Source organism: Neltuma alba, unplaced genomic scaffold, assembly GCF_004799145.2.
Source record: "Neltuma alba isolate B1F8T4 unplaced genomic scaffold, ASM479914v2 tig00012515_pilon, whole genome shotgun sequence".
NCBI classification, from domain to species: Eukaryota; Viridiplantae; Streptophyta; class Magnoliopsida; order Fabales; family Fabaceae; genus Neltuma; species Neltuma alba.
Window position 1 is genome coordinate 439,773 of NW_021636982.1, and position 8,802 is coordinate 448,574.

Sequence of the window (8,802 nt, forward strand, 5' to 3'; positions counted from 1 at the left end):
CATTACTATCATCCTTTTTTTGTTTCTTTTTTTTTCTTTTTTAACGCTGTAGATTGCCATTTTCCCATTTACTACCTTTCCTTTTAAGATTTGCCATAGGGAGTGTTTGACTATTGCCGAAAATGTTTTCTAAAAGTATTTTTTTAAAAATTGAGATACATTTTTTCACATATTTATTTCGTAAAATTACTTTTAAAATTATAGTTTAATTTTTTATCTAAACACCCCTGCAGACGCAGATGGCAACGCAAATCCAAAGTTGTGTTATTGGTATTAAAAAATATATGAAAATTTGTATTGTTTATAAATGATTAAATAATATAGCCTATTTCAAACTCTCTATAACTATATGATGTGCATATTAATAAACTTTTTCTATGTTTATCATTTGCTAAAAAAATTATTAATTTTTTAAAATAAGTTTGAAAAGCATTGAAAAATGATAATCAAAGAAGCGTTGAAAATTGTATATTGACCTTAACTGAGGTTTTTTTGGGCATGACTTTACACCTTTAATCAATTCCCATCATAAATGAGGAAGTCGTGGATGATAAAAAGGATGAAAAAGCCAACTAAGGTCCTAATGTAACTTTCTTGGGTTGAAAAAATGTAACTTCCTTCATAAAGTGCATGTTTTTAATTTCTTTTAGTTAAGGAAAAACGAGTGGATTACCAATACAATTCTCAGCTCTACAAATTATACTATAATGTAATATACTACCTCTGGTCCTAATTATAAGAGCTAGTTGACTAATTTGGAGATATCGAGGAAAGAAGTTAAGATAATTATTTGTAATAAATAGATGTTATTTTTTCTAAAATATCTTTGCTAATCAAGTGTATTGGTTAGAACTATTATTGTTAAAAGGACTTTCTTGAAAAAAAATGTATAAATTTTAGAGACAATGTGGATTGAAATCTTATATTTGGGACTAAAATAAAATTCAAATAAGGTTTTGTATTAAGGATCGGAAGTGGTATATAGGATCTGAAAAAATGCTTTCTAAAAAAGTGAAAATCAATGTATACCGAGAAAAAATTGAGATAGATATAATTCTATTTTCTTGTTTAATTAGAAAACACTTTTCTACATCAAACATGGCACAAATTAATCTTTTTCTTACTAAACTATAAATCAGTTTATATCCCTCCCTTGTTGTATATAAACAACATTCACTCTCGTAAGATTAGTCTTAAATATAAGCAATACTTTTTTAAAAAACTTTTATACTACTATTTTCATTTTTATCTTCATTAAAAGACATTCGCAGGTTGCTACTATGGCTTCTATCCGCAGGCTTTTTTTCCTCCACCACGTTCCACACTACTAGTTAGCCATACTAGCATATAGTTGACTTTTCAACAAAATCAATCCTCTTCGGTCAATACCCTGTCATACGTCTAAATTTAATAAATATTAATGATACTCTATATATGATTTAAAGAAAAATAATCACAAGACGTCAAGGATTTGATTTCTGATTTTATTAAACCGCTATTAAAATTTTATAGATATTATTAATGTCATTTAAAATCATAATCTTTTCTTGTAATTGCGTGGTTCCCTTCTCATTCTCACCCAAAATCAACAGGCACTTATCTTTGAGCTCTTTTATTATCATTATCATTATCATTATTATTATTATTATTATTATTATTATTATTTCCTTCTTATCATTGTTCTTAAGATAGATAGATAATTTTTATATCTTGTGCAATTAATTTACTGTCTTTCTATTGGCTGATATTAATTAGTTGTTTTCCTTCGCGTTTCTCTCTGTTGCTCCTGCGGAGGCTGGCTGACGGCACTAACCACAAAGATCTCCATGATTCGCTCGCATGATTTTACACATAACATTATCCTCAACACAACCCTTTTTCTTCTTCTTCTCTTCTTCTTCTTCTTCTTGGTGGTTTCTTTGATCCGAATACCGTCAATAGCACTCACATACAGCGAATTGTGAACCAGGTATATCCTCTGCTTCTCTTCTCACTCGTATGCTTCTCGCTTTTCATGGTTTCTCTCACTCTCTCTGGGTTGCTACTTGCTTGCATGTGTGTTCGCTGGTCACTGGTTGTTTATGATTCTGCTTCGTTCTGCGAGAATCCCAGAGTTTTGTTTTGTGGGTCCCGGTAATCAAAATTTTTATATTTGACTAATTTCCACGTTTTTCTACCTTTTCGCATGGCGATAGAAAAACAAACTGCGCTTTTAGAGGCTTTTTTTCGATATTCCGGTATTTGCGAATCATAACATCATATGCAGTTTCGTTGAGAAATATTCTAGCCATCGTGAAATCCATAACTGGGCTTGCACATCTGAATCTTTCAACTAGTTCCTTTATACCGATAATCTTTCAAATTAATCATCCATGACCTTGAAAATCCGTAATCTGAACTTGATAAAGTTTCTTGCATGTTTTACTAAGACGTCGTTTTGATGGACATAAAAACTGATCTCAGTAGTTGAAGAGTTTCTTGAAAGAACCACGAACTGATCCATGGCAGACGAGGACATATATGTAAAAGATGGGACAGTCGATATCCGCAAGGATCCAGCCAACAAGAAGAAGACCGGAAATTGGAAAGCATGCCGCTTCATTCTTGGTATTGCATTTATATTGTTCATCCCAACCCCCCCCCCCCCAAAAAATAAAAGAATCCTTTCACGTAAACTTGAAAAATTTTGTGGCAGGCAATGAATGTTGTGAAAGACTGGCCTACTATGGTATGAGTACGAACCTGGTGAACTATCTTCAACAACGGTTTGGCCAAGGTAATGCAACTGCTGCAAATAATGTCACGACCTGGTCAGGGACATGCTACATCACACCGTTGCTTGGAGCCTTTGTAGCTGATGCATACCTGGGAAGATACTGGACAATTGCTTCTTTCTCAACTATCTACGTCATTGTAAGTTCAGATTAAGACACTATTTTCTCTTCTTTGTTTCATTCCCCCTGTTTAATTCAAGCATTTCATGAGAACTCTATTGTATAATTTTGCATTTTATTTTCTACTTGGATCCTAGTCATCACAGATCAACATTTTAACTACCTGGGAAAGGTGGTTCTGTGACCATGATGGTTATCTGTCTTTACCCAATGTATTAATTACTTGGGAAGCTTAATCTAAAATGGTGCTTCTGACTCTACCAAAGAAAATATGGGTCAATTTCATTGCAAACAGCGTGTGTCACTACTAGTTATTCTATCTCAATTAACCTGCATGTCATTTAAAATCATATTACATTTGTCTTGCAGGGAATGACACTCTTAACATTGTCAGCAGCTGCTCCTGGGCTAAAGCCATCATGTGATTCTGGCGGTTGCCATCCATCGACGCAGCAAACGGCAGCTTGCTTTATAGCACTTTACTTGATTGCTCTTGGGACTGGTGGTATCAAGCCATGTGTGTCATCTTTTGGTGCAGATCAGTTTGATGAAAATGATGAGCAAGAGAAGAAAAGGAAGAGTTCTTTCTTCAACTGGTTTTACTTTTCAATCAACATTGGCGCACTTTTTGCTTCCTCTTTGCTGGTTTGGATTCAAATGAACGTTGGCTGGGGATGGGGTTTTGGAGTCCCAGCAGTTGCAATGGTCATTGCAATTATATCTTTCTTTTGTGGCAGTCGGCTGTACAGACTTCAGTTACCGGGGGGGAGTCCCCTTACAAGGATTTGTCAAGTTATCGTTGCAGCTTGCAGAAAATGTAGAGTGCAAGTGCCAGCTGATAAGGCCCTTCTGTATGAAACTGAAGATCCAGAGTCTAACATCAAAGGAAGCCGTAAGCTTGACTATACAGACAACATTAAGTGAGTTATCTTATCCGGTTTCTGTTTTATCTTTATAAGGCATATTACTGTGTGCTTATTTCTTTATGATAAATGGCAAATAAGTTGCTATCTATTAAGAATTAATTGGATTAGACAATTATAAGAACATGCAGATATGACTAACAATTTGATCTTGACCAAGGCCATTTAGATGTAGTACCAAAAAATTAGTGAATCCACAATTCAGGCTCCAAAGGGCCAAAAACAGCCTACTAGTTGCATGTTCTGTCAAGACCTATGGGTTACTTACTGTACTTATTAACATTCAAAGACTAAAGACCAATGAGCCTGACAATTTCAAGCACCTACTTGCCTGTTTGTTCCTGATACATTATTGATACATTATTAATATTAATGATGTTATCTAATAGAAAATGTTGATTCTAGGTTTTTGGATAAGGCCGCAGTACAGACTGAATCTGATAAGATGGGATCACCAAGTCCATGGAGGGTCTGTACAGTTACACAAGTACAAGAGCTGAAGGCTATAATTCGCTTGTTGCCAGTATGGGCATTACTGATCATCTTTGCAACTGTATACAGCCAGATGAATACCATGTTTATTTTACAAGGCAACACAATGGATCAACATATTGGTCCTAACTTCAAAATCCCATCAGCGTCCCTATCCCTTTTTGACACTCTCAGTGTCATATTCTGGGCTCCAGTATACGACCTCATCATTGTCCCTTATGCAAGGAAGTTCACTGGCCACGAGAGAGGATTCACACAGCTTCAAAGAATGGGCATAGGGCTTGTCATTTCCACTTTCTCCATGATTGTTGCTGGCATTTTAGAGGTTGTTCGTCTCAACATGGTTCGTAGAAACAACTACTACGATGTCGAGTTCCTCCCCTTGTCCATCTTCTGGCAAGTTCCACAGTATTTTCTGGTTGGATGTGCTGAAGTGTTTGTTAACATTGGTCAGCTGGAGTTTTTCTACAGTGAAGCGCCTGATGCCCTGAGGAGCTTGTGCTCAGCTCTGTCACTCACAACTAATGCTTTAGGCAATTATTTGAGCACTTTGCTTGTTACTATAGTGACTAAAGTGACCACAAGGCATGGCAAACTTGGTTGGATTCCAGATAATCTTAACAGGGGTCATCTTGATTATTTCTATTGGCTCTTGGCTATTCTTAGCCTGCTTGATTTCCTTGTGTTTATCTGGGTCGCAAAGAGGTATACATACAAGAAGACTACTGGATCTGCCTGTTGATGCATTGGCAACTCTAAAGGGCTTCAACCTAAGTCCTTCTGCTAATTATTCATTCCTTGCATTACTAGGAAACTTAACTGCAATGCCTTCTTCAACATCAGTGACTTTGTTTGGGTCAAGAATTATTGTTAGTTGCATTATGGTCATACATTTGGATCTGTATATATTTTATTTGAGTTGTTTTAATTATGATTATTTAAGATTGCTTCCATCTTAGTTTAAACCAACATTTGCGCGAAGAGTGAACTTTTTTTCTGTGACGTTGATTAATACTACTGATAATTCTGCCACTAGGAGAGAATCTGCGTCTGAAGTCATGTGTTTACTTCTATGACCCCAAAAGTCATAAAATAAAATCATCGGTAAATAACGAAGTTTGTATAAAGTTTGTGAATTGAATGTTAATAATAATTCAAAAAATAAAAGAAAATTGGAGAAATTGCAAAAAAAGACTTTGGAATTACAAAAACGTAGAGTTATCAAGAGTCCCTATCTACGTTTTTACAATTCCAAGATCTTTTTTTGCAATTTTTCCAAGAAAATTTAGGTTTATGTTCCCAGTTGCTAAACGGCCTTTTTTTTAATGCCTAGGCTAGGAATCATTTCCTCGAATTAATAGTTCCTCTTGTTGGACAATGGGTCTCAGTCTGGTTTTAATGGGCCGGACTGTTTGATCTAAGAGAGAAGAACCTCTTTGATCAAGAGAATCAGAAAATGAATGATTAATTGACGGGAAAATCAATCAATCATTAAAGACCTTATTAGAGTTTAAAGAGAAATGAATTAGGCACTAATTATTGATTGTGGATAAGAATATTATCTGGTTGCCCTGACACTATTTAAGTGCCTTTGTCCCTTTTCTCTTCACCTCCAACCGTTGAGCTTTTTAGTTATTTCTTCTCATCTTTCATCTTTCTGGTGCACCGTTACAGTCCGGCCCCGGCCTGGGCCTGGGCCTGGTATGATTGTCCCCCCTCTTATTTGTTTAGTTTCTAGTTTCTACTTTCTACACCCCCAAGTCTGTCCCATTTGTCTCCTGGATTGGGCACAATGTTTTTAATAATTTGGACCAAAACAAGTTGGACCAAATTATGGAAAATACAGGATCGCTGCCCATGGCCCAATAACATATAATCAGACTATAATGACCTCTATTTTTGGGCTGGTTAACTTATGCGATTAAAATCCCTAAAACTTCAATCACATTTTCGTCCCCAGCCCCAAAAAAAAAAGGTCATTTTTGTTGAAAAAAATTGTATAATTTGTTCTGAATTATAACTCAGCTTCTAAATTTTAATTTATTACAATTTGATTCCTATAATTTTATTTCAATTGCAACTCATTTTCCAATATTTAACTTCATACAACTAAATTTTTATTAACAATCGTTAGTATCTAAATGTTTTTTTTCAAAAAAAACTTATTTTCAGAATTTTATTTTTCAAAATGCAGGGACCTGGTTAAAATTATAAGTACTGAATTGGTCCCAATCAAAATTACATCAACGAAATCATTAATTTTTTTTTGGGGGGGGGGGGGGGAATCACATATAATGACCTCAATTTCTTGAATAATAAGCCTTCGAATTCTCACCTCACCTGTCTCCTTAATCCTATTATTTATTTATTTATTATTTGCTAGCACAACGAATAATGAAGGAAATTATCTAGAATGAATATCCATCTCCATCGCTTGTCTACAAAATCCATATAGATAATGTAGAGGACGAGAGGTTCAAAATACATTCAGCGGCACGCCAAAATTCACTTCTCAGAACCCCTTTCTCCCCCAATCCTCCTCGTTTTCTTTCTGTTTGGAATGGAAAGATGATTGCCGTCAAAGCGATCAACCATTCCTTCTGCCCTATTCAGGACAGTACTCTCTACCTGGCCAGATTTCCCAGCACCAGAAGTTCCATTTTGTGCCTCTGCAAGTCCAGCGATTCAGATCCCCAATCTCCTCCTCCTCCACCACCAGACGGAGATGCTCGCAGCCAAGAACTTCTGGCTAGAATCGCCATGCTTCAAGCTCAGAAGGTTCGCCTCACTGATTACCTGGATGAGAGATCCGCGTATTTAACCCAATTTGGCGAGGAAGCCATCGCTGAGCTTGACAAAGTCGGAGACGATGCTCTCAAAGGCTTAGATGAAGCTAGCGAAAGGGTATGTCTCTTACTTTAACTAACAAATCCTGTTCCGCATAATAAACTGTCCATAGATTGTTTTCTGTTGGTATTTTTTTTTTGACGCAAAATTTTTACTGATTCCTACATCATTAGTAAGTAGTCCATTTTTTTTTTAATTTTTTTTTATATAACTCGTGTTCAGGTAAGTTAATTAGTTGTAATAAATAAATGTTGTCTTTCTTAAAATATTTTTACTAATAGAGCTACCATTATTATAAACACTATCTTTAGAAAACAAATAGATAAATATGAGAAATAAAGTGAATTTGAGTTTTATATTTAGAATTAAAATAAAAGTTAAACGAACTCTTATATTAAAAACTAGACGTAGTATATTGTTACATATTAATAGTGGATAATAACACACTATTTTCAGGCCAAAAAAAATAATGATAACACTATTTTTTTTCAATCAATGTAATAACTAATACTCTTCCGGTCCTAAATATAAGACCCTTACAGTAACACGCTAGCGAAAGGGTATGTCTCTTGTTTTAACTCTAATACTCCTCCGGTCCTAATTATAAGACCCAATTGACTTATTTGAGGAGATTAAGGAAGTAAGTTAAGTTGATTATTTATAATAAATAAGTGTTGTCATTCTTAAAATATCCTTACTAATTAAGTATATTGGCTAAAACTATCATTATTAGAAGGATTATCTTGAAAAAAAAATGCATAAATATAAGAGACAAAATGGATTGGGTCTTATAATTAGGACCAAATAAAAAGTCAAATTGGGTCTTATAATAAGGACCGGAGGAGTAAATCCTGTTCCACATAATAAACAGCCCATAGGGTGGTTTCTGTTGGTATGACTCATTTTGTATAATAATTTTTACTGCAATATTTTTTAGAAATATCTTTAATCAAGTTAGAAAATGACATTTCTTCCTTGATCATGTTCCACATAATAAACAAATGTAGCATAATTTGCTGAGTACAATATTTCTTGATCATGTATAGATAACGGCAAACATAGAGAGCAGCATGCTAGAGTTTGAGGAATTTGCAGAACTAAACAGACGAGAGATTGAGGAGAACGAAAACAAGCTAGTTGATTTTGAAGATCAAATGGAGGATGACAGAAACGAAGGCCTCTTCTTTAAGAATCTGAGGCAGAAAGCTCCTGTAGTTGACAAAGAGAAAGCCAAAGAGGAAGCAGAAAAGATCAAAGATGTGACTAAAGAGAAAGCTGGAAGCAGAACCAGAAAGAACATTTACTTGTTCTTCATTGGCCTCCTTTCTTTTGGAATTGTGGATTCCCTTTCATCTTCTTCACCTACTGATTGGAGAAAAGTTGCAGCCCTTGCAGCCATTCTTGTGGCTTTAGTTTCTCAGTTCATCTATGAACAGAAAATGTCATCAGAAAGCAGTACGATATCACAGGAGGAGACCAACCAAGATGATGATAATGAAGAAGAAACTAAATGAAGCGCATCTATGTTTGCTCTGATTCATTGTAAATAGGAAGAAAGAAAAAGCTCACATCCTTCTACTTCTTGTGGTTGATTTCTTCCATTGTTGTGACACAGAACAGCTCTTACTCAGCACCCTTCCTTAACA

The 8,802-nt window shown here is 35.1% G+C and overlaps 2 protein-coding genes across 6 annotated transcripts; both read left to right on the top strand.

Moving 5' to 3' along the window:
- Positions 1-1,862: 1,862 nt before the first annotated feature.
- LOC114727895 (protein NRT1/ PTR FAMILY 8.1-like) lies at positions 1,863-5,262 on the top strand. 5 transcript variants are annotated; one of them, XM_028914671.1, is made up of 5 exons: positions 1,863-1,969; positions 2,464-2,607; positions 2,696-2,913; positions 3,264-3,814; positions 4,223-5,262. In XM_028914671.1, the coding sequence occupies exons 2-5, from the start codon at positions 2,502-2,504 to the stop codon at positions 5,049-5,051; spliced, it is 1,704 nt and encodes a 567-aa protein (XP_028770504.1). In that variant the 5' UTR covers positions 1,863-1,969; positions 2,464-2,501; the 3' UTR covers positions 5,052-5,262. The 5 variants fall into 5 exon arrangements, with proteins under 5 accessions (XP_028770504.1, XP_028770506.1, XP_028770507.1 ...); XM_028914673.1 differs by having other exon boundaries at positions 1,900-1,910; positions 2,467-2,607; XM_028914674.1 differs by having other exon boundaries at positions 1,902-1,910; positions 2,574-2,607.
- A 1,474-nt stretch (positions 5,263-6,736) lies between these two features.
- LOC114727899 (uncharacterized) lies at positions 6,737-8,802 on the top strand. The gene is made up of 2 exons (XM_028914681.1): positions 6,737-7,213; positions 8,203-8,802. Exons 1-2 carry the CDS (start codon positions 6,878-6,880, stop codon positions 8,668-8,670), a joined length of 804 nt encoding a protein of 267 aa, XP_028770514.1. The 5' UTR covers positions 6,737-6,877; the 3' UTR covers positions 8,671-8,802.